Source organism: Buteo buteo, chromosome 28 (genome assembly GCF_964188355.1).
Source record: "Buteo buteo chromosome 28, bButBut1.hap1.1, whole genome shotgun sequence".
Classification (NCBI taxonomy): Eukaryota; Metazoa; Chordata; class Aves; order Accipitriformes; family Accipitridae; genus Buteo; species Buteo buteo.
Genome location: NC_134198.1, coordinates 4,984,621 through 5,009,816, shown reverse-complemented (window position 1 = coordinate 5,009,816; position 25,196 = coordinate 4,984,621). Strand labels below are relative to the sequence as shown.

The 25,196-nt window shown below is 44.7% G+C and overlaps 1 protein-coding gene across 3 annotated transcripts in view; it reads left to right on the top strand.

The window, feature by feature from the left end:
- PDZRN4 (PDZ domain containing ring finger 4) overlaps window positions 1-25,196 on the top strand; it is a 282,662-nt gene that overhangs the window by 15,592 nt on the left and 241,874 nt on the right. Inside the window, exons 2-4 of one of the 3 annotated variants that reach the window (XM_075059118.1) lie at window positions 7,025-7,155; window positions 17,933-18,019; window positions 21,958-22,062. In XM_075059118.1, coding sequence (XP_074915219.1) covers window positions 17,960-18,019; window positions 21,958-22,062 — 165 coding nt within the window. In that variant the 5' untranslated portion in view covers window positions 7,025-7,155; window positions 17,933-17,959. Of the gene's footprint in view, window positions 1-7,024; window positions 7,156-14,850; window positions 15,529-16,046; window positions 16,410-17,932; window positions 18,020-21,957; window positions 22,063-25,196 lie in introns of those variants that run through there. The other 2 variants (XM_075059115.1, XM_075059116.1) reach the window with 2 other exon arrangements.

Below are 25,196 nucleotides of genomic sequence, written 5' to 3'. Positions count from 1 at the left end.
AGCTCCCAGAGCACACCCAAGGACCTTGCAGCCCTAAGCGTGCGTATGCTGTTCACCTTGACATTAGTCATTCTGCACTGCATTTTCTGTAACATGGGAAAAATACAAAGTCCGTGTCTCAGAGGAGCTTTGTGAAATTAGGTCACGAATGACGGTGAAGCACGTACACAGTGCAGTGAAAGGCATTTGTAAAGAGCTCTTGAGGATGTGAATAATCTCACTTTTACAGCACAGCTTCATCAGTGCAGAAGAAAGGCGGCTTGGGCCATGCACCGAACAATGGAAGGAAAATAAAATTGCGTGTTGTTACTCATTAATAGAGTACAGTCAGCTTTTTGCACTAAGGACGGACTTGTGGGAAGGAAAAAGGGACATGAGCGTGTGATGAAAGATGGCATCCTAGGGCACACATGCACTACCTTGTTGCTTAAAAGTTGTGTGGGCATTAGGTCATGCATTTTCTATCATCTCCTGAGCTCTTAATAATGGTCTTTAACCTAATCTCTGTTACCTATCTCACAACTGATAGGTGAAGAAGAATGTCTTTGTAGTTAAAGTGCTGACCTGGGACCGGGGGACAGCAGGCTCCTTTCTGGATTCTACCACATAAATTTTTTGTAGAAACTAAATCTATAAAATGAGTATAATTTTAAAAAATGCAGTTTATTTGCCCATTGTCTATCACACCTATTTGATGGTTTTCATTTCAAAACTTTTTGGGAAGTTCTTGTCTCTTATTCAGTATTTGTCAGTCTCAGCTGAGGCCTCTAGTTGTCATTTGAAGAGAAATAATGACTTGGTGAGCTCTGTTCAAAGCTCACTGAAACTAAACAAAGCTTTTCCAGTGACTACAGGGGCATTCGTGACGGCTGTGGGAGCTTCTCTCTGAGCAAACTGCTAAGCACTGTGTCTCTGCTCAGAAGGGCTAAAAAAACACATGAAAGCAAGAAGCTGGTCTTTTTATCTTGCAATGTATTTAAGAGGTTTGAAATAAATTAGACGTGCAGTCATGGGTGGATTGATTATGTCTCCCAAGAGGCAAAATGCAAGGTAGCTGGTGGGACGTGGTAGGATGTGCAAGTGGCACTAAGGGCTTAACATTCAGGCAGCTGGAGGCGGTTCTGTGCTTCTAAGATAGGACCGAAAGCATTTCATAGGGATCATTTTGTGCATTTCCGACGCACTAATGTAGAGTCTGCTGGGGCTTCGTGGTGTAATAGTAAGTGTAGCCTTACAACTTTGTCCTAGGGTTTAACTCCTTGTACAGGTGCAAAACTCTTTTGCCAGTGAAAAATCATTGCAGTCCCAGAGAAAAAAAATGGTTTACTATACTTCTTAAATATAATGTTGTAGACCTAAATGAAGTAAGAGTGTCTCCCGGTTTAATGAGTATTTTTCTGATGTTTACCGAAAGCCTCCCGCCCAAATCCAAACTTTAGCAATTGTGGTTGTAAGAATTTGAGCAATAAGCAGAAAAAAAGGAGTGTGAACAAGGCAAAAAGCAGTTATGCAGAGATCCAAATTACGCTGTCTGACTTTAAGCAAAATTCCCCAGTAACTTCAGCGTGTGCTTAGAAATCAGAGCTCTGACAGATACACCAGAAAGGCATTCTTGTAACTTGCAGCACAGCGGTACTTTGGAGAATGTGTTGTACCCAAAAGCAATGCTATTATATCACTGAGCCAAGAGAAGGAGCTATGTTTTGATTAGGTACACAGCCTTCCTCTGACAGATTTCAAGACCTGCACTCTAGCAGATGGCACCGTAACAAACACAGTTGTACTTCTCTCAGGTTGCCTGAGGAATTCTGCGCCCTTGGTTTTGGCCGCGTGACATTTTCGTGAACCATTATTTATTTTCTTTGTCTCGGGTTTTTCCTTTACTCCTTTTAGAAGCGGTTCTTTATTCTTCCTCACGTGCGCTGTTTCTTTGTGCAAGAAGCCCAGCCGGGAAGCCACCATTAGCTTCACTGGTGAGGCGGAGATGGAGCAGGCTGGGGCTGGGCCGACGGGCACCGGGTTGTGCCAAAGCACTGCCAAAGTGTGTGGCACAGCCACCGCTGCCCAGGGCTGAGCTCCGGGGTGGATGTCCTCCAGCCTCAGCCCTCCTGCTGAGCCCTGCACTGCTGTGCACCACTTCAACCGGGCATTTCAGCGCCTCTGCCTCCAGAACGATGCGGGAATTGCCAGCGGATGGCCGATTCCTTGGTGTTCTCTGGGTTTTGTTAAGTGTTCTTTGAACTTCTAAGAGAAGACTTTGGGGTCAACAGAGAGGAGAATGCCACCTCCGTCTCTCACTCTTGACTTTTTTTTAGTGACTAATACAGATGTTTAAGATTCAGTTGGTGCCAAGAAGGCCTTTGATTGATTCCTAGAAATAGTAGAGAGGATGTAACTGGTGTGACCCCCTTTTAAAAGTAGTAGACCCTTTTCAAAATGTTGAAAGGGGAAAGTGCTGAAATGTGCCTATAGCAAGGAAAGCTGATAGACGCAAAGCTTCTCCATCATCTAGAATATAAGCAAAAAGGGAGGTTTCGCTTGAGGTTTCAGTCCAGAGGAATCTACTTCCAAGTAAATAATGCCATTACTTTCATTGCAGAAGTATGGTTTTATTACGATTTTATTGTAAACATGCATTTAAAAAAATTAAATCCATTTGAAACGGGAGACCCTTTTCAGGAGGTATACAGCACAGAAAGGAGAATGATTCATAGGGAGAGAGAAGCAGATAAACAGCCAGCCTTGGTGTATCTGTCACATACACTATACAAACGTTCCCTTGCATGGCAGTCACAGCAGCGCCGTGAGTTACAGGACAAAGAAATAGCAGGTCATATCTTATCCGCGAATTTTAGTCTACAGTTCAGCACTGATGACAGGAGTTCTTTTTTCTTAAATAGATGAGCCAGTAAAAATATATGTCCTTTGTTATTCTTAGACTATATATTGCAGCAGCAATATAGTGTAGCTCATTGATAAGAAGAAAAAGTCTCTGATGAGAAAAATTCCTCTGTTGCTCCCTTTGGGAAAGAGTAGCAGGAGGACGAGGCTGGATACGCAGAGGTAGGGTCCTGTTGACTTCGGCATGAGCTGGCTCACATCTCTGTGTCAGACCATTTTCTGTCGTGACCCGACGGTGCCGAGACACCCCTCGTAAGCCCTTCTGAGGACTTCTCACGCAGTAATCCTCCACATACACCTCCTCCTCCTCCTGTGCACCCCTTCTGCTTTATGTAAGTAGCTTTTGTAGGAGCAAAAGGGGCAGAAAGGAGGAGGTATGCCAGCATACGTCTTTCATCTTTTGGAGCACAGCCTTGTTGAGGGGCAGTGGGGAGGTATGCCATGCCAAGGGAACCCCCAGAGCAATTATGTTTTGGGGAGAAATTGTTCCTCTGTGCTTCCCCAATGTGAAGAGGGGGGGTGTCGCGGTAGAGACGGACACGACAAGTAATAGATCATGCAAAATGGCTACTTTATTGTTCTAACACGCCTTTTTATACCCTTCTTTTGAGTATGTGTTAGTATATGATTGGTTTGGTTAGTAACTAACAATTCATGATTGGTGAGTTCGTTAGGACGGTTCTTCTTATCACTATCTTGTTTTTGTACTGGTCTTCTCGGATCTTTCCAGACTCTCAAGGATACACTACAAGCTGCTCAAGGTCACGCTGTTCTCGAACTGTCAGGAATTCCGTAGGCTCGTTGCATCCCCCGACAGGGGGGTATACTGGTTTCCCTTGATCCTGGGGGGGGGCAGCCTGGCCTGCCCGCTGCCTGCAACGCAGAGCTCATTTTCCACTTGCATGTCTGCCCCATTGGCGTGCGGAGACAGCTGCCCTGAGCCTGCGAAGGCTTCTGACGGGGAGGGCACAAAAGGCTCTTTTTCCATCCACCTCCACCCAAAGGGCAGGAGCACGTCGGGCTGGTGTTTCTGAATACTTCATTGAAATCCTGAGCTAAATCTCCTAGAAACTAAGCAGCCCAGGCTTGCTCCCAACAAAATCAACGGCAAATCCCTACAGATGATAAAAGGGAAAACAGCAACCCCTAAATAGGTGTCCATTTTGATTTCCCAAATGAAACGAAAGGTGCAAACTGCATTTGACAGTTTTTCAACTAAAACTAATCCTCACTTCAGCTTATGTCTGAATTATTATTTAAAACGTGATAACATTCCTTTGCTCTATTGTATTCAGACATTCAGGATCCCTGCAAAATATTTATTTTGGATAGTCCCTAGATCCAATTCCTCTTTTTATCAATAGAACAATATTTATGGAGATCAGGCTGCCAACTTTGCCAGACAGACGCCCTTTGCATTTAAAAGAAAACATGATTCATCGGAGGATCAGCATTTCAGCTACAAATTAAACTTTTCTTTGATAGGTTGAAAGATACGAGTCAATAAAGGAAAATTCTTGATAGCTGGAAAGGAATGTCTTCTTTGAGACTGCCAATATTCAGTTCTGATCACTAATATCTTAACTGATGGAAGAGATTTTTTTTTTCCTTTATCTAATTATATCCCAGAGGCAATGTTTAAAAGAAATGGAAAGACAGTTATAACCAACTGTGCTGTGTATAGATGTCAGCTTACTTTTGCCATCTCTTTGAGACCATGAATATCTTTTAATGTACTTGTGCAGCACACAGGACAAAAGTGCTCTGACCCAAACCTAGGGTTCTCTAGATAATACATATAATTAGCATTAAGCATGGTAAGAACAATAACAGCAAAAACAATAGTAGAGGTATTACAGACTTGTGGCTTGTTATCTTTCAGTGCACAAGCCTATCACACATACAAAAATAGACTTACTCTAATAGCCACAGTGCCCAACATGGTCGGAAAAATAAGCTCTATGCTGGGAGAAAAAATCCGAAGATTTAGTGATCCTCATTTTTCAGAGCTGTTACTCCCGGTCTTTACCGCACATATCCCACCAAGTTATTTCTCGTCTCTCTCTAAGTAGTACCATGAAAATACATAATGTATTTTTCATCATGTACCCTTTTAATGATAATTAAATATCACAACCCTACCTTTCAACTAATTGCAATGGCCTTGTTATTTTTGGTTTTGCCTGACTATGATTTCAAACTAATGATCATTAGTAACAATAATAGTCCTCTACCCTTTTATCATGCCTTACATCTGTGGGACTCTGTGTTAAGCATTACTACGTGCATTACACCAGTGCTTACACTGAGTCACAGAGGTTAATTAACTTATTAAAGATCTCAAAGCACGTCAGTGGCAGAATCAGGAATAACGACAGTCAGCCCTGAGCTCTGCTCTCCCTGGCCTTGACGCTCTGAACAGTTCTTGCTAAAGAGTTAGCCAGACTTTGCAAAATGCTATTAATCACTAGAAGCTGGACTTCTTTAGGAGAGGATTATTTGTGTGGAAAGGGAAGGAGGGAGTCATTTCATTGCTAAAATTAAGCTGAAAGTGGGACTAATGGAAAGAAAAGCTCCTACTTGTCTGAATCACACTGCTTGAAGGCAGTGGGTGTTGCAGAGGGTTGGTAGTATTTGTTAAGGAATCGCGGGATGTCATGTTCGCAAAACCAGCCTGAAGAGTGATGTAGTGAAATTCAAAGTTCCCAAACAGTACAAAATCAGATCCGATGACATTTTACTGACCTCACTGATGTCCTCTACAGAGAACTTGGGGACAGGGGAGCTCTTAATATACAGGCTCCCAAAAGACCACGGTCAGCTAACTTTTGCCTCAGAGAGACTGCCACTTTTCAACCTTGTCCTAGCCAGCACTAAATGACTGCTTCCTCAAACACACAGCCGGATAAATTCTGATGTTGTAGAGAGCAAGACAGCTTGGAAACTTTAAATTCTGATTACTACAGAAAAAAAGATATTTTCTGTCTTTCCTCTTCCCTACCACCACGCTGTTTTATTTTAACATGAGAGCCTTTGACAGAAGCTGTTAATGCTGCTTCAGAGTCTCATGGGATGGAGGCTGGCATCGGTGAATTTAAATTGGCATTTTATGCTGATGGTATATTAATATGTATGATCTAGCAGGGACTTCAGCTTTTATTACAGTTCGAATCATTACTAATTTTGGCAAATTTTCTGGCCTTAAAATGAGCTGTAATAAACTTGAAGCCATGCCTCTGCATAGACCAGATAACACACTTGCCATCTAGATTTTCCCATTTAAGCTGAAATGCTAAGTTCTCCCAATCCTCAGCTTATGTATCCCCTGTTTCTATGTAAAAGAGAAAACTCTGATAGCCAAACATCACATCAATAGAAAACATTTTGCTGCCCCTTGATCCATTTTAAAACATAACCAAGGGCCAAATCAGGCTTATCTCACGTAGATGGAGAGCCCATTAGAAGTTAATAGCAGACTTTTATACTAAATTATATGTTATTGATCTGATTCTGCTGTGATAGAAGCAGAACCTGATGCAGCTATAATACACCTAGAGGATGAAGGGACGCAATGCCATAAAATACATCTGAGTGGGCTGAACAGGACAATACTAGTAGGTGTCAAGAAAAAGCACATTCATCCTTTCTAAAAGCGCACCTGATTTTCACCACTTTTATCTCCTGTTGATGCCACTGAAGCATGTGGCTGCTCAGCATTTCTAAAACTCGGGCCTCTTTCTTAAAAACCCATATAGGTTAAAAAAATAGTGATGAGGTAATACAGCAGGTAGGAGCCGTATTAGCACTTTGACAAAGCACCCCATAACAAGACTATCAGGCTGTACACGTCAGTCCTCAGTGCAGGAGTAGGTAGTCATTAGAAAGTTGCGTTAGTACACCAAAATTAATGTTCATGAATCTGTGATGATAGGCAGCTTAGGAACAGTGTAGCTTTAACTTGTCCAAATGTGCTTCAGTGGTGTCACCTCTGATCTTTCAGGTCCGAGTGTCTCACAAAAAGATGAGTAGAAATTGTTGGTGAAGTTCAGAATATTAAAAAAGAAGTTTTCAAGCATCAGAAAGTTAATTCTCTCTTTCTTTCCCATTTTTTTTGCCTCATTAGGATGAGAACTATTAAACCATGAAGTAGAAAATCGTTAATTCAGCACTCTTGACATTTCCAGAAACAGAAGAGATCAACGTCTTTTGTGAACATTCTCCCAGGAGACGTTCAGCTAAACCACACTCCCTCAGGTACTAAGATAAACAGCCACAGTATTTTTACTGTGGCTTTACCTGTATGGATTTTTCAGTTGTATTAAAACTACTTCTTAGTTTGGTCTCCTGGGTATGCTCTGCACCCACAAGGGTACTGGGAGAACACCCCTCTTTCCTTTGAAAGCCCCCAAGCAGCACAGTTGCAGTCTGATGGGTGGCCCTCCACGGGACAAGAGTGAGGGTAAGGGGACAGAAAACGTGGAAGCATCAGTCACGGAGCCTGATCCCAGCTCCCCGCAGTCCCTTTAGTGCTGTCACCTTGCAAGTGTTACCCAAAATACTGTAAAAAGCCAGCGTCTCTCAGAGGAGATCACGGATTCCAGCCTCGCAGAGGGCAGACAGGGAGGACCCGTGGGAAGTAGCAGCGAATCTCATTCACCTACAAGGAAAAAAATCACAGACTGGAGCAGGTTCTGTCTGCTTTTAGTGGGGGTGGTGAATGAGAGATGCTGATAGAAAGAATAATGGCCTAAATGTGTTTTTAGAATAACTAGTCAAGGTGGTCTTCCACACAAGACAAGTAAAATAAATCCTAAAATAAAATACAAGCCATTCAGATAGTTTAAGTTTACTTGTGGAATAAGCAATTGTATGTATTTTAATTCAGACTTAATAATACGTAATCTGTGAAAGTGTAGCTTTAGGAAAATAAGGCTTGGGAAAAATAAGGCTAAACAGATCAGGAGGTGGAAAATTACAAAATCCAAAAGCATGCCTTCTCACTGCTCATCGTATTTGCTTCTATATTATGCTGATATTTTTAAAGATTTACTAATGTAAATAGTTACTCTGTATTATTTCTACTGTCAAATGCAAACACAAGACATTAATGTTATAAGTCTCTAATAGAGGAGGTGAAGTATATCTAGGAATCATGTTTGCTAGAGCACTAAAATACTTCATTATAGGAGGAAATCTTTCTTTTTTAGCAGTGCATTATTTATGTTAACATAAGCTAGGTCTCAAAAGGACTGGCCTTGGGGTCAGTTAAATATTTGGAGTAAGTATCGCAGCTTTCATATGTGAGGAATACCAACGGAGTAGTGTTCCTTGGCATTTTTGATTAACCTGTTTTGCACATGGAGACAACAGGCATGGGGGTTGAAGAGGACACTCCAAAGCACGTAAATGACAGTAAGTGTAACAAACAAATAGATGACATGAAAGAAGCAGCAGCATATTCTTATATGCTCATCTTAAGCCCTATATGAACACTAAGATATTAATTTTTCATTTCCCTTTTGTGTCTATTGCTTCCGTATTTCCAATCTGGTTTTTTGTACTGCATCTGGTAAGAGGGTAATAACACTGAAACAGTGCATGGATTCTTGTATTCCCATGCACTGATTGTAATTATATTTTCGTTACCATTTTAAAGTGGTTTCTTTCACTTTTGTCTTGTTTGCTTTGACTTACTAATAGCGTTTTCCAGTCTGTGTCATGTTAAAATGCATAAAGTAATCAGAATTCTCTGCACACATTTCTCAGGCTGCTCACCTGGCTTAGACTAAGGCCAGCCACATTCTGGTGGCAATGATATTTAAATTTAATTTCAAAGGCTTAATTCATGGATTTACATAAGAGTCCTGAAAATCCTACCACAAAATTCCCACATTTTTTCTTTTTAGTTTGTCATATTTCACACTGAGCTTTCCTTATGTTTTTGAACATGGTTTTCTTTTCTCCCTTATCAGTAGATATGCAAGCTAATGCTATGAAATGTATAGGCAGTTTTCTAAACACTGTGCGACGTAACACTGGCAAGAGACGTGCAGAAGCCAGAAGGCTGGTAATATCCTGAAGCTTTTCTACTAATCTGAACAGCTATCAAAGCCTTCACTGAGATCTGCCGAGGTTAGAAACTGAGTTTCTGCTTCTATCTCAGCACCTTCTGATGTACCTGATTTTACTGATATTGGGGAAGGTGACTGCTTTTCCATCTTTGATTTCTAAGATATTTTACTGCTTGAAAAGGAAGCCTTAGGAACTGCCCCTGTGTGTTTGCTGGTTGATCAGGTACTGCGAGGGCAAGAGGACTTAACCCTACTCTGCAGGGACCATCGCCAGGAGCAAGAAGGTGCTCCCTTTCCAAACCAGTTTGGGCTCTGTTGTCTCATCTGAGCCTGGCAACAGCGGGTGGCTCTACTCCGTGACAGAAACTGCTGAGGTTTCATAGTGTGAAAAATCATCTGTCCCCTTAGATTTTTGTTGTGGAGCTAATGGATGCTAAAATAGACGGAAAGCTTTTGGTATCTGCATACCCTCAGGGAGCAGCTCTGCACTGAGATGAGGTGGCTGCAGCAGGTGAGTGCATTGCTGGCTGGCTCTGCAAGGACAAATTTAGAAACTTGGACACCTGGGGGTTGCAATGGTTGGGCTGGGAAAGGGAAATGAGATAGAAACACCCAAGGCAAAGCTCCCATGTTCCTTTACATTTACGGCCAGCGTAACTGCCTTCTGCTTGGGCTGCGGCTGGACCCTGGGTTCTGGCCATGGTGTGCAAGGCAGTGCGGGCAGCACGGGGCAGGGATGCGGCAGCCAGCGCCGTCTGAAGTGAGCTTGTTATCAGGCTGCTGAGCGATGATCCAGCTGGCTGCGGGAATGCAGTACGGGCCTGAGAAGTGTGAGAGGTCAACAGGCTGGCAGACCTGCTTTCTCTCAGCCTGGCTCTCACCTCTTCTCGCTCCTTCATTCTTGCCATGTTAAAAAAGTAGCTTTCCTTTAACACTGAACAAGAAAAGAAAAAAAGAAGAATTAGGAAAAAACACTGTTTGAACCCTAGGACAAGTGTATCAGTTTGTTTTGTCCTATGGGTCAAGCATACAGTCAGCTCCCACCTTTCCTGGTGCAGTTTGCAGCCAAGAGATTTAGAGAACCGCATATGCCTCTGCGATCCCGGCAATCCAGGCCCCTGCATTCCCCTTCTCCACCTCCTCCTGGGTTCAGAACGCTGCTCTCGGCTTTCCTTTTGCTCTCCCATTTAGCCTACTGCCTGCTCTCACTGCTGGCTTTCCTGACCATCAGAAACTTCTTGGTGAAGGCCAGGAGCGTCACACAGACCTGAGCTTCCAGGTCAGGAGAAGGCCTTTGTCTCCTAAAGAGAAAGAGGAGGGCAGTCCCAGTTCCCTGCTTTGACACACGCTTCCAGTTTATGTGAGCCATTTTGACGCAGAACCTAAAGAATTTTAGTTATCTACCTCCTCATCTGTAAAACAGGGACAACAGCACTTTCCTCCCTCACAACTGTTTACTGTTAAAATATTCTGTTAAGAAGATGTGGAAAAGCCACCTTTCAGTACTCCTATCTACCTATAGACTCGTCGATGGCATCCTAAATTTCGAACAGTTCCCAAAAGGCTTAACGAACAGGCAGGCTCAGGAGCATTTGGCTTTTACAGCACTGGGCAGCTCAACTCTTAGATCACGCAGAATCTCAGCGCTCCTTTTCCTCCTCCCTCTGCCAGGCTCAGCCGGCTCAGAGCACACCTCCCAGTTCAGGCTTCACAGCACATGCTGGGAGGTGCTTTTACCCACCTCTGGTGTCGTAAGGTGCACACTTCTCTTCTGACTGCCCTGAGGACTGGTGCCTTAATGCGGCGGCTTTGTTAGCAATGGGCATTGTATAGGGACTTCAGTGGAGTGCTGTGAATTCAGCCAGGTAGCATTAAAAGTAAGTGAAAAGTAGTTATAGGACTTGCTTGAGGCCATTCGGTGGATAAAAGAGGCAGGTCCAAAATCCAGCCCTCCCACTGACTGCTTTTTAAGACTTGTTTTCATGTTCCTGGTGGTCAAAGTTGATTGTTGATACATTTGACGTCAAGCATGATTAAACAGAGATCATATAGTGTCTTTGCGCCAATGAACAATATAGATCACAAATGTTTTCTGTGTGTAAACTTCCTTACTGAATGTCTGCAGTTTTGGGGAAGTTTCTTTCCTTAACTGATGGATGCAAATGCTTGTTCAGGTTTCAGCAAATAACCGTGAGCCTTTGGACTTGTTTTTACTCCTCCGTCTCAGGGACTCTTCCTCAAACTCTCTCTTCGTGTGCTGCAATGATAAACTGTGGGGCAGAGAAATTGCTCGCTGAACTGAAAATAAAGGAAAAAAAAACCCCATCTTTTGAGGTGATTCTCTACAATGAAACATGAGTTATATGAACTAACTTTACACTTACAGTGTCTTCTTTGCCAAAGTGCAACGGCATTCCTTCCTTCCAGACATCCGATGATAGCAGGTTTTAATAGGTCAGGTCTAAATTCTGCTCTCAGAGTGATGTTGCTGAGTCCTCTTAGCCCCAAACTAGTTACAGGGTTTCACTAGCGTCACTGGGAAAAGAATCATCCTTTGAAATCCTACAGATGAATTGTAGGGCGAAATGATTATGAAAATGGGGGGGGGGGGGGAACAAAAATACATACTTTATTCCCACACATGTGAGTTGAAAGTTCATCGGATTTTTCCCCATTAACTTCAATGGAACCAGGAGGCTTCCGGTTACCTTCAGGATTTCAGAGCAGTAGTTCTTATCTCGGGATTCTTTCATCAGAAGATTTGGGAACAGCTGTATAGTTCACACTTTAAACTGCAGATCCTCTTAGGATGAGGCAAGAGCTACGGGCAGAAATAACCCTTGATTTTATACTTGAAATAGCTCTTCCTCCCATCTCTGATGCCCAAGAGCAGCAGGCTTTCCGTGCTGATAAAGAACTCCCTCAGCAGCAGTCACCCTGCCAAATCCTTCCTCAAAGTCTGCGTGTGTGCGTCTAGGTACACATGACTAAGAAAGCAAGTGCTTTCCTATTTCAAATTACTTTTGCTGCTTTACCAGGTAGAGCAAAAGGGAGTATGGTGGAAGCTGTTGAAGGTGGGGACTGTCCTGGGGACAAGCCCCCGCACAACATTTATTTGATCCACGAGTGGGTGCAGTCCCAGTGCGAGTGGTGGAGCTATACAGGGCTACCGCAGCCGTGGGCAACGTTCCTGAGGGCACTGCTGTTCCTGTGCTCCTCGGCCTCTCCCCGTCTCACTAAATCTGCATTTCCCTCTTTGACCGTCGCAGTGAAGCCGTGACTGGAGTGGCTGTATGAAACCTGGAGCTGTAGGTGCTGAGACCTCGGATGAGCAAACAAAGACGTAATTACGTTGTCTCTTTAAGCACAATTTAGGAAAGTATGAGGATTGTGTTTTTCATTTCCTGACCGCATCGGAACTAATAGGACTAGTAGTAGGAACAATCCCACGCAAGCACATCGGTGATGTTTGTATGTATTTTTCCATGTGTACCCCATTTCCGTGGAGGTCTGGTACGCAGACAGCTGTTACCGCTAGATGAGTTTTGTACATTTGTCTGTATTACAGGTTCCTGTGCTGGGAAATTACTTCTGATATAAACCCCGTCGCCTGTGCTGCCATCCGTGCCGACATCTTGGCAAAGAAAGATGGTTTCTTACTCCAGCATGAACAGGGAAAGGGCACGACTGCCTGGAACCATTTTGCCAGTGCACTGACATTTCACCAACACCCAAAGTGGGCCAGAAAGCACAGGGTTTTTTTAAAAAGTATGCCTATGATGGGATTCCTAAACCTCCATTTAATTAATCACCTAATTTGAAAGAAGCCTAAAGGCTCTGAGGCTCAAACCTGGCTATATCATCCCTTTGGCTGCATTGGTACTGGTGAATAAAATGTGCCAGGGGCCCCCGCAGGACTCCCAGCCTCAGCCCCAAGCTGTCACCGCCGAAGCAGGGCGGCTGCCCCAAACTATCTCCTGGGACTGGCCCCTGCAACCCTCGTGTTGTGCCCGAGCGCGATTCGGGAGGCTGCTCGCAGGCCTCGGCCAAAACCCTTCCGAGCGTCACGCCAACGGATTAACAGAGGCAGTAGCAGTTTCACAGATCGTGTGCCAGTGTTGGGGCCTGTTCTCAGCCCAGTTTAATTTACGTGTGCAGATGTTACTGCCTGTGTTCAGACCTGAGATTCTGGGCCGTATATAAGGAGGTAAAGAAGATACATCGGGATGTTGGGACAGAAGAGGTGGTATAAACACATGCTGAGGGCAAATGAATAGTTAAATTCAAAGATGGATGAGAGAATACTATTTTTTTAATCATCTTCTATAACTTCCAGAATGACACTGATTCTGACCCTATGAGCAAGGCAATTAAAATCAGTGGATAAACTAGATGATCAAAACCCAGTACGAATAGCATAATTAGTTACTCAGGGTGTCTGATTTCCTTTTTTCTGTGAGAGAATGTGATTTTGATCTGCAATGAAATATCTTATAATGTATTATAGTGCATTTTCTCCAAGCCGAGAGACTGTTTGATGGTGCAGTTCATTATTTTATGGCCATGGTAATCCAACTGAAACTGTGGGTTTCTGTGCGGCAAGTCAGAAACGGTAGGTTGCTGGTGCTTCTCGGTAATGTTTGGGTCTGTGGATGTTCTCTGAGGCCTTGCCAGTTGTTAACTGTTCAAAATTGCTGAGAGACTTGTCAAGCAGATTATGGGTAGACGTAACTGAGATCTGTGGTCCCAGGTACAGTTCTAGGGGCAGGTATGTGCAGAGTTCTCCGTCTTGCTTCAGGAGAAAGGGGTGAGTACTTGCCTCTGCCGCATTGCCCCCATGTTGTCGCCTTAGTCACAGGAAAGAACCATTCATTAGTGGGTCTCAAAAGCCCTGACGGCTTTCCCAGAGGGATGCTCTTGGGACTCAGGGTTTGAACAGGCAGGAATTGCAGAACCGGTGAGGGCACCCCCCGGCTCTGCCTCCAGAGTCCTCAGTCCAGAAAATATCCTGCGATCTGGGCCTGGACAGGCCAAACCTGCCGTCCTTTCCGACAGCGACGGTGTCTGACCCACACGTGAAGGAGCCCGCTGAGGAAACCCCTCGGCGGGCTCCATCCCGCTCTCCTCTGGCAGGTTTTCCACAGGGCTGGGGGGCAGCAACCTGGCCCTGTGTTTTCAATAGTAAAGTTATGTGGGGAATGCGTTAGGGGTTTCATGTTTCAGTGGAGGTTGTGGGTTGTGCGGCAATGAAGGGGTAGAATCCCGGCTGGCTACTGATCCTAAGTACGCGCTTCCAGATTTGGCCGCGTTTTAGCTTTTCTGCAAACGAAAGCGTTGTTTATACACATGTTGTTGTTTAAGAGAGCTCAACGAGCAATTTTGTCATCCCGGCTGTATTTTTGTTGGTGCGGCGACAAAGCGAGCGCGATTGGGGGCTTCGGCTTTCTGCGCCCAGACGGAAGCGAGCCTTTTCGAGAGGGCGAGGGAAGAAGCACACTCACACGCCTTCACTACTTACCGGCACGGTACGAAAAGACCCGAAAACCACTTTCCGCAGGTCTCCCCGACCCACAACGGCGGGTCCCCGGCGGACTCCCGCGGCTCTCGCCCGGCGAGGATGCCCCGGGGAGGACGGACGGACGGACGGACGGACGGAGGGAGGGAGGGAGGGAGGTGGTGCCGGGGCTGGGCGTGGGGAGGCAGCACCGGGGAGAGGGAGGGAGGTGATGCGGGGTGGGAAAGCGGCCGGGAACTCCAGCTCTCGGCGCTGCCGCCCGCCTCCCCCGTTTCCTCCGCCCGCCCCCTCGCCCGCCCGCCCGCCCGCCGGGAGCGGCTCCAGCGGGGCCGGGGCAAAGTTGGGCCGTCTGCCGGCCTCGCCATGGGTTTCGACCCGTCTCGTTTCGCGGCTCCGGTGGCGGCGGAGCTGCAGTGCAAGCTGTGCGGGAGGGTGTTGGAGGAACCGCTGTCCGCACCGTGCGGGCACGTCTTTTGCGCCGGTTGCCTGCTGCCCTGGGCGGCTCGGCGGCGGCTTTGCCCTCTGCGGTGCCGACCGCTGGCAGTCGCCGACCTGCGCCCCGTCCTACCCCTCCGCAGCCTCGTCCAGAAGCTGGAGGTCAAGTGCGATTACAGCCCGAGGGGCTGCGGCCGCACCGTCCGCCTGCGGGAGCTGCCCGCCCACCTGGCGGCGTGCCGCTACGGTCCGCCGCCGGGCCGGCCCGCCGAGCCGCAGCCCCGGAGCGGGCTGCCCGGTGCCGGCCGTTCGGGGGGAGGCGGTGGTGGTTCCGCGGGGAGGCCGGCCGGAGGGCATCGCTGCCTGCGGGGGCTGCGGAGCGGCGGCGGTGGTGGTGGTGGTGGTGGTGGTGGTCCGGAGCCGGGTAGCGAGGTGAAGAGGGAGGCCGTGCGCTGGAGCAGGAGGGAGAAGTCGCTGCTGGCTCAGCTCTCGGCGCTGCAGAACGAGGTGCAGCTGACGGCGAGGCGGTACCAGGCGAAGTTCGGCCAGTACGTGAGCCACATCAGCGGCATCACCCGGGACCTGGCGGGCAGCCAGCCCGGCAAGGTGAGCGGGCAATCCCCCCCCCCCCCCACTCCAGCGATGCTCTCCCCCCGGATCTGCTTTTCGCCTTGGGAGCCACCGGCCGAGGTGACGGTGCGAACGGGATCCCCGAGTCCCCGCCGGGACTCAGCCCGATCTCCCCCCCCCCAACCTCCGCGCATCCCCCGGGCTGATGGAGCCACCAGCCCCGACGGCGACCGCGCTCCTTGTCGGTCCCTTTTTCGGCGGCCGAAACATCGAGGGCGGCTGGGCGCTTTGCTTGGCCGCAGAGGATGGGGAGGGGAAGGGGGTCGCAGCCGGCGAGCGGGTCCCGGTTCCTCCGGGGGGGGGGGTGTTCGCATTCCGCTCTTTCCCCCCCCCAAAAGCCTCGCAGGGACCTGGCTGCCCTGCCTGCTCGGTTTGCTGCAGCTGGGACAGAGCTGAGGGGCATGGAGCTGGCTTTTAACTCCTCTTTGAGGAGCCGGGAAGTTGTCTTTAAAAAAAAAACCGGAGCGTAAAATTATTGTGAACTTATTGGGAACGATGGTGGAAGGACCGCAAAGTCTCTCTCGTTTGGTAGAATGGAGTAACAGTTGACGCTGATAGCAGATTCCGGTGCAGTGCTTCGCTCTCTCCCCTGATGGCATTGCTCAGATAGGGACTCGCCTCCTTTAGGCTAAATAAACCATCCGAGAGCACTGGTGAGCTGGCTTAACTCGCTGTAAGGGAGCTGATTTTTTTTTTTTTTTTTTTTTTTTGAGCATTAACTCCTGGCTGTAAGATTGCTTGTGCAGGCTGTGGCACTGCTGGTTGCAGCCGTGGTGAGGAGCGTTTTAATGCAATGATTTTTTCTTCTTACCCAAATCTTCACGGACCCTTGGGAAGCAAAATCCCAAGTGGAAAAGGTCTGAGCAGCCAAACTTGCTCCTGAAGCAATGTAGCGTGCTGGGCATCTGGCTGCTGCACGGGAAATGGGGAAGGGGATGCTGTTTGCAGGACACCTGTGTCCCTAGAAACATGGGTCTTTGTGGCATTGAGCAACTTTGTGTTTGGAGTCTTGAGTATTTAATCTTTTTCTCTTTTTTTTTATTTTATTCTTTTTTTCCTGATTTCCTTTGGTTAGCTAATGCATGAGGTGTAGGTTGCTGGCTCTGGGAGGTGTGCCTATACGTCTGCTGCGTCTGTTGGCAGATGGGGTAAGGTCATATGAAGAGGGGCAGCAGTGACTGTTAAGGAGCGTGGGGTGTGCGAGGAAAGCAGTGGCTGTAGAAGGGAGGAGAGAGATCTGGATTTTCAGTAAGGAGTTGGCAGGAGGTGTGGGGATGGGTGTGGAGGCATCGCTCCTCCTGGGCAGGAGTGGAGGATCTGCCATTTCTGAGCAGTGCCAGTAGGTGCTGCTGTGTGTACTGCTGCTCAGAAACCCCTTCGGCAGATGGGACCAGGGTAATGGAGAAACCAGGCGTTTGGAAGAAAAAGTATCGATAAAGTAAAAAATGTACTTCATTAAAATCAAAGGTATCGTGCGGCAGGAAAACATTTCACTGTCACAGTTAATAAAACATGGGCTTCAGCGTTAAGTGTTGTATTTTGAACGTTTAGAAAAGTATACCTTATTTAGGTGTCAAATTTATGTTAATCAACTGATTTATAGAGACTGGCAAACACAAACACCTAACAGTGCTGGATGAATACAGATTTTTTTTTTTGTGGGGAATATGGTCTCTGAAATGTAACTATGATCATACGTGAACAAGGTAAAATAAGCTAACTTGCTGTGCTAGACACTTGAAGTATTTTTTTGCTCATAATTTTTTTTTTTTAGAAAATTATTTACCTGTTCACTGAAGGAAAAGGTTTCTTTCTCTTTTTCATTTTTAACTTTAACGCCATCACTGTTGTTGAAAGTTTGCTTCCTATTTTAAACCTTGTTTAGAAAAAACTACTTTTTTACAGGCATGGTTTTGGATTCTTTCTTTCGGGGAGAGAAGTGAAACGTTGGGATGAAGAATAGGGTTTCATTTTCTGTGTGTATCTTCCCTGAAAGTTGCTATGAAATGTGTACTGATATGACTTTGGGGTCTGAACATTGTAATGTGGTGTATTTTAACCTGTATGTTTCACGTCTGTAACGTTGACGCACATAGGGGTTTTCAGTGGTGCTGAGCATTCCTCCCACCAAAAGCCTGCGCTTTTTTCTGTTCAGCACTGAAGATAATTGGGTGTTACCTGCTACTTTTTAGTGGCGTGTGACTTCTCCTTTGTTTTTTTTTCCACTGCAGAGTCTTTTGTTATCTTTTCAGCCTAATTTCCCCTTAAGCCTTATCTTACGTATTCTCCAGCTAAAAATATTTTGTACATTAGTGCTTTCACTTAAGATCTTCTTTTTGAGAGTGTATTCTTAAACAATATTTCACCTCTTGCTTCTTAGGGAGGAGAACCCAAACCATTAACGATCATGCTACACCGAGAAAATGATACTTTGGGATTCAATATTATAGGAGGACGACCCAATCAGGTAACGAGAAAAGTAACTGTAGGTTATTTTGACCATGCTTTCTGTTACTATATACACTGTTAGTAATTAAAGAGTTACTTTCGATGACAGTAGGCATGGAATCAGCTCCGTACATAGAAGAACTGTATATTCTCAGGTGTTATTAGAGTCATTGTTTTGAAGACATAAACTTGTGAGAATTGGATTATTCTAATTTTTCAGGAAAGGTGTTCCCATTTTTTTTGCTTTAAAACTTAAGGCTGATCTGCACTTAGTTCCCATGTGAGTAATATGTATTCATGCAAACTGTTCAATGGAAATCTCTGGGACTACTTATAAGAGTCATTGTTGCAGGATTAAGCCATTGGAATTTTTGGAAACAGCTTGCCTTTTTTTTTTCATTTAAAGGAGAGATGAAAATTTGCTCCTGTAGCTCAGATAGTTTAAGCACATGTGCAGCTCTCACATGCCTGCTTTCAATTTTTCTTTCTTTGTGAACTGAAACAGAGTTTTCATCGACCTTGTATCTTAAATCAATCTAGTCTCATCAGTCTAGGTTTAGAAAGTTCATTGGAAACCATAGAATATGCATAAGGATCGCTAACCCCCCCTAGAATATGCATAAGAATATGCTTTTTTTTTTTTTACTTCATCCTTCCAAAAGCATTAATCAGGACTGTCATTACATATGAAGGGTAAAGAAACCTGTTAAACTGGAAAATTAATAGTTGATTAAAAAAGGCTTGGTAATATGCACTGATCAGGTTCTTGCTACGTGGGAGAATTGTAACCTCCTACTATTATTGAGGAGGGGAATGGGACCCTGCATATTAGTTTGGCAATCTTCTGCTCTAAAGCTATATTTAGCGGTGCCAAAGAGTCTGTTCCCATTAGCCTAAGAGGTTCACTGTCTGCGCTGCAGAATTACTGCTCCCTGTGGGTAAATAGGAAGACCAGCAGTTATCAGATGTTGGTGCTGTAAATCCAAAGCAAGAGTTTCTTCAGTTTTTCTAGTGGAAGGATGAGACAACAGGTGGCTATAAGATAAAATACACGTGCTTTGATTATATCCATATTTTGAGTATACCAGTAACGAAGTCCAGACAATCTTTAGTTTGGATTGCAGTGTGACTTCTGTTATTTACAGCTGTAGGAAAACTGCAGGGAAAGGGGAACGTGGTGTTCAGCTTTCTTGGGATGGCAGCTGAGCTTCTCTGAAGTACTTACATGCTGACAGTGCATACGGGAACAGTTTTTTATATTACAAACTGTTAGGGTGTTTGAATGAATATTATGGAAGTTTAAGGAGTAAATGATAAGTATATGAAGGTTCATAGCACTGTCCGTGGAGAGAACTGCTGACCGGAGAGAAGGAAATGCTCATGGTCTTCCATTAACACTGATAGCTGGAGATGGAGGAGTTGGCAGAGCTGTCAGGCAGAGCTGGGTCTCAGGGTTTTTTGAGTCTTTGAAATTTAATTTGGAAATTCTATTTTCTTTTGTTCTCGTTGTGATAAATGTGTATACCACAGACGTTTGACTGGCAGTTCCCAGATATCAGTATAAGGTCTCATTCAACATATCTGGAGCCAAAGGATATAACAGGAAAATAGGATTGAGTTGACTCAAATAATGAAAATAAAAAAACTCTCTTCAAAAACTTAAAAGTCGTGGAACAGGAATTGTTTGGTAACCAGATAAAAAGAGTTCATGAAGGCGATCTGCACATTCGGGTTGTTCAGGGAAAAAGTGCCCTTGGGTGAAGTGTCGGCTTTTGCAGTGGAAGAGCAGAGCAGTGGTGTCATGACATTAGTCACCTACGTGGGAATGTGTTTCTTCACCACGCGCTATTGGTGTTTTAGAAAGTACAGTGTAGGTTTTTCCCATTGGAAAGCAGGTGACTCTTGGTGACCCGAGGAACGTACACCCATACTTTCCGTTGGCTGTGTTTCGTTGCAGTCCGTAATGGGCTTCCCCGCTGTTCACCTTCTACCTGGAGGGAGGAGGAGAGGAAAGGAACGACCCACCACAAGCTTGTCTTTTATTTTGTCAGCAAGGGACTCATTGACTCACTTCACATGAGGTGATTCATTACTCTAATGGAGCAAGGCCGCTTTGATGCCCGATTTTTGTCCTGGGCCCCAGCTCTGGCTGGCTGGAAGGACTGTCCCGCGGAGCAGGCTGTGGGGACTGTCCCCCCCGCCCCGAGGACACCAGGACAAAGCTGGGCTGGAGGGAGGTGTGTGCTGCCGGCACGGCTTGGGGCTCCTGTGGTCACCCAACCCCAGGCTCTGCTACCGACCGTCTCGGTAGCTGCCCTCCGTCCCCTGCCGCGTTGGTGGTGGGCTGCCGGACCAGGTGCCGGAGCTCTGTGTGCCACGTGCTGCCTTTTTGGGTCTGGTGGATACCGGCACGTGCTACCAATGGGGACCACGAGCCAGACTGAAATATCCTTCTTCTTACTGGGTCATACATTACTCTTGAAAAAGCCAGCGAAATGTCTCATGGAAAAAAATATGGGTTTATGTGGGCGATGGTACTGTAATCTAGCCTTTTGTTTTCTTAAGGGAAAAAACAAACCGTGTCCCTCCTGCGTTTTTCATTAATGGCTATTATGCTTCTTTCATCAGGGTTTCATTTCTTACTGCTTAGATGGGAACTCGGTGGAGGTCTGTTTGTTCATCATTTCAAAATATTGCTGGAACTGTTAAGTTTCCCTTTTGCTTCTTACCTGACAGCTATGAGTCTCTGTGACAAAAGGAAAAAAAAAAAGGAGTTTATGAAATCGTAGTTTGAGTAACATCGTGTTGAGCAAATATTTGTTAACCTGAACTCTACCTGGGTTGAGTCTCCATAGGACAGTTGCCACAGACTGTAAAGCATGGTTTACAGAGGCTCTATTTTTTGTTATGCCTTCATCATTTCCATAATAGAAGAAATTATAAAACATTTTCCCCATGAGCATATAGGACCTAGACCTAGAAACCTGTACACACATGAATTGTGCTGTTGGCCAGGGATTCACCAGTCACAGAAGGAAAATAAGCATCATATAAACTGCTATCCAAAGCACAAATCATCTGGAAAAAGATGCCTGCATTTATTGCTGTCTAGGTTATGATTTGTATGAACACTTAAAAATAGGTAGGCAGTGTCTGCTTGGCATTGTTTCTTTATTAATAGTGATTTAGAACTATTTTAAACTATCATGCGATGAAGTAATTTTAGCGTGTGCAACAACATCAGGTGTATCGTTCCAGCTGTGGTAGATAACTTACCTGCTATAAGTTTGACCTTCATGCGAGTTGTACTTAGCAATGTGTAAAGATCAGCTGGAAGCGGGCTCTCTTTTTGTCCACAGCTGTATGGATTTCACAGTTGAGCAAGTTCTCAATCTCCCATGTGAATAGGATTTATGAGGTTAACCAATTCCAACCAAATCCTATCACTGTTACATGCCGACTAACTAATGCCACTTTGTTCCTTGGAGCTTTATTTTCAAACGCGGAAAAAAAGTTTTCAAGCAGCAGTACTGCAGGAGCCCTTTCTCTCCTGAGAGAAGCACTTGTACATCCATTTTTATGAGTATCTTCCTCTGTGCATTTATGTACTAGTCACTGTCTGCTGTGAAGTCTGAGGTCTGCTTTAAATATTTTAGCTGGGATCTGATTACCATTGCACCCTGTGTCTCATTTAGACTAAAATAACCAGAAGTAAATGGATAATCTTATAAAAAAATGCTGGAATAGTTCATTAATTCTGTCCTTTTGATTAATGACTAGTTTGTGTTAAGCAAGCAAGTTTAAAAAAAAAAAATCCCAAGGAGCTTAATGCTTAGTTAGAAAAGCAAGCTGCATATTTCAGGTGGATTTGCATTTTTCATTCCTGCTGATTTTAGTACCATCTCATTTCTTGTACTAATGTGGCCCTTTTTGCAACTTCCCTATCGCCTGGTACAGAACAATCAGGAGGAATCTGCTGAGGGAATTTATGTGTCAAAGATTTTGGAAAATGGACCTGCAGACAAAGCAGAAGGCCTGCAAATTCATGACAAGATTATTGAGGTAAGGAAAAAAAAAAACCCCACCGGTGGATTAGTCTGTTATATTATCAGATTAATCAAGGATTTGATGGTTTTTACACTAAGTACGTTGTAATTTTCCTCTTTTGCTGTGTCTAAACATGATTCTTGTACGTGGAACTGCTCGAATATTTCTCAGATATGAAGACATATGATGGATTTTTCCAACAACTAATAAACGTATTGGTCTTGGGCTTAAGCTGATTTAAGTGAGGCAAAGGTGTGGACACTGAAATAGCAACCAAGAGAGGCATTTTGTATTTCTTTTCATTAACTTGAGAAAGAAGGCAAATGACTCTATGGAAGTTCACAGGTTTAGTGAATTGATTTTGCCCTGGGTAGGGGGTATTACTGGTGTGACTCTGGGACGCTGCAGAGAAGCTGTGCTGGGAAGCAGTGCCGTGAAACTTCTTAAACAATTAGAGAAAATACTTTCTGCTATATGAGCAAAAGTAGATCATCTCTTCTTCTCACCAGGACCAATATAACTCCTTCCCAGTTATGTAATATGCTGGCATGGATATTTTAAAGTTTATTCCTGTGTTGTATGCAGTCTTTTCCTGTAAAATAACTGTAATTTAAAAATTATAGTTATAGGTTGCTGCCTAGCCTACACGTGTAACCATAATTAGCCCTCTAAGAGGTCTCGAAGGAACAGTTTCAAACAGTTGCCAAAATAGATTCCTTAGGGTGCTGTCAAAACGGCATTTCGCATCGCAGCTCTAATACAACTCTCTGAATGACAGCACGTACCAGTAGCTGCTGGGTTTGTTTAGGATACATCACTCCAGCCTTGGGTTTAGGGGAGGCTTAGAAGCATGGTGTGAACTTGCCAGTTGGACAGGGTTTTGAACAAAGGCACGCGAAACAAGTGGATTGGGAGACAAAAGCAGAGAGCTGCTGCTGGCTTCTTGCGTTATTTTGCTGTTAAGGACTAGAAACGTAAGCCAAGAGTGTTTGAGTGCTGGCACTGCTCTTAACGTTGGGAGCCTAGACCAGTTGTGCGAAACCAAATGACATTTTCTTGTAAAGGAAAGCTCACGCTCTTAGCTGGCAAATACATGTATCTCCGGTAGAAACCAAGCTGGCTGAGCCGAACTGAACTTGCAACATAACTCTTATCTCTGTAAGACATACAAAAAGCTTTCGCATCCCATTTTTTTTGTAACAGCAGCCCTATGCTGAAAAAAATCTATTTTCTTCCGACATTACTATTTCGCATACCATGTTGTATTTTCTACAGACTGACCAGCTATATAGTTTTATGCATTTGCTCAACACTTCCTGCTTTATTTTATTGTTCTTTTATAGTGCCTTGATTTTTAGAGCAAAATGGAGTGGTTTTGGAGGAAGGAAGAATAAAATCACAAACTAGCATTTATTAAACGTGAGGTCATTTCTCAAAATGCCACCATAATTGGTGCTTGATTTTTCTTTTGTTGTAAAATTCTACCTGCATAAGATCATACTGAGATTTAAATCGCTACTGAGAACATACAGATTTCAGTTCTATGTGAAACTACAGATCCAATGTAGCATAAGTATTCATACAGCTCCAAATGGAGCACCATTTGCACCATATTAATGTACAACAGCTTTGTATATAATTTTTTGTATTCAGGGAAGCATTTAAAAATGTTCAGGGTTAGGCCAAATATTTTACCAAATGTTTCAGTGTTTCAAAATTTGTTAGACTAAAATAAAAAGAGGAAGAGAAATGGTTAATGATAAGATTTTCTAAATGAAATGCAAAAAAAGTAATTATTCCTCCATGCTAGATAGAGGAAGCAGCTGGAGGTAAAAGGTTGAATTTTTGCTTGCCCATACATAGCTATCGATGTCTTCTTGCACCAGTATGCCCTGCCAGGACTGCTGCGGTTTGTTGTGAAGGATTGGTATGAAAGCTTTTGCTGTGAGGAAATAAGTCGGATGGTGCAACTGTTTCAAAAATGTTGGCAGATACGCAGAATATGAGCTTTGGTGAAAAGTTGATAGGAAGTTGGACTTCCTATTATTGCTTGCTTTTCACTCATTTGGTGATCTGATCTAATGGGTGATGTTTTATGAGACCATTTTTCAATAATCAAGAGCAGAAGGGACCGATGTTGTTCGAAGAGCTTTTAATAGCTTCAGTCAGTTGTTTGGCAATGTGATGCCCGGGGTGTTTCTAGCAATGCGTAGCTAATGGGATAATGGACAGAACTATCCCATTAAATCAGGAGAAAATCTGTTCTCAAGGCGTGTTGCTAAATAAAGAAGGTAATTTGTTTCAGTGCTTTATCAGATGTTTAACAAATGTTAACTGCATGTGGTTGACTACAGTGAGTTGTGCACATTTCAGTTGACCATCTCGTGGGTAACCTAGTGCAGCAAATGGATTTCACAGTCCTATGGCATTGGCAGCTGGGATTGGGAGCCAAGCCTGGCAGACATAAGTAGTGCTGCCTTCTACTTTATATACGTCATTACCTGTGGCACCAACTTTGCCAAATAATTGTTACGGTATTTGAAAGGGTGCCAAGGGAAGAAATCAGATTTCTTTCGTAAGGTTATTTATGCTAAGTGTAACAACACCACACAAATGACTTGAGTACCTGGAGGGTTTTGAGATCAACGTGCCCGGAATATGGGCCGTAGAGCCTTTTCGACACCTTCATCTGGAAAGGGCTGGTGTTTATCTGGGCTTTACCCTCACGCGAGGGTATTTTGTGCTTGAGGACCTGAAAGCTGAAAGAGATGCCTGTGGGCTGGCAGGGTGGTGGTGGGTGAGGGTGGTGAGGGTGACAGGGAGAGGTGAAGGGCGACAGCCCCAGGACCCTGTGAGGGGCTGCAGCTCTTCAGGGGGTATGGTCACAGGGCCCTCGCTGATCATTTTCACTATTCCGCTGAGGAACAGGAGATTTCAGGCATAGCTTTACCCTCTTTATTCAAAGTTAACTGCTCTGTGAGAAGAGACTTCTTTATGGCCTGTAAAGCTGGCTTGGGACAGTGATGTGCACAAGCAGCATTTTGGCGATGTGTACTTTCAGGAATCCTGTTACAAGCCAAAAATGATCATTATTTGTTCATCAAGGAGAAACTCTTTCTCATGAATTACTTCTATGTAGCAGGTTCCTC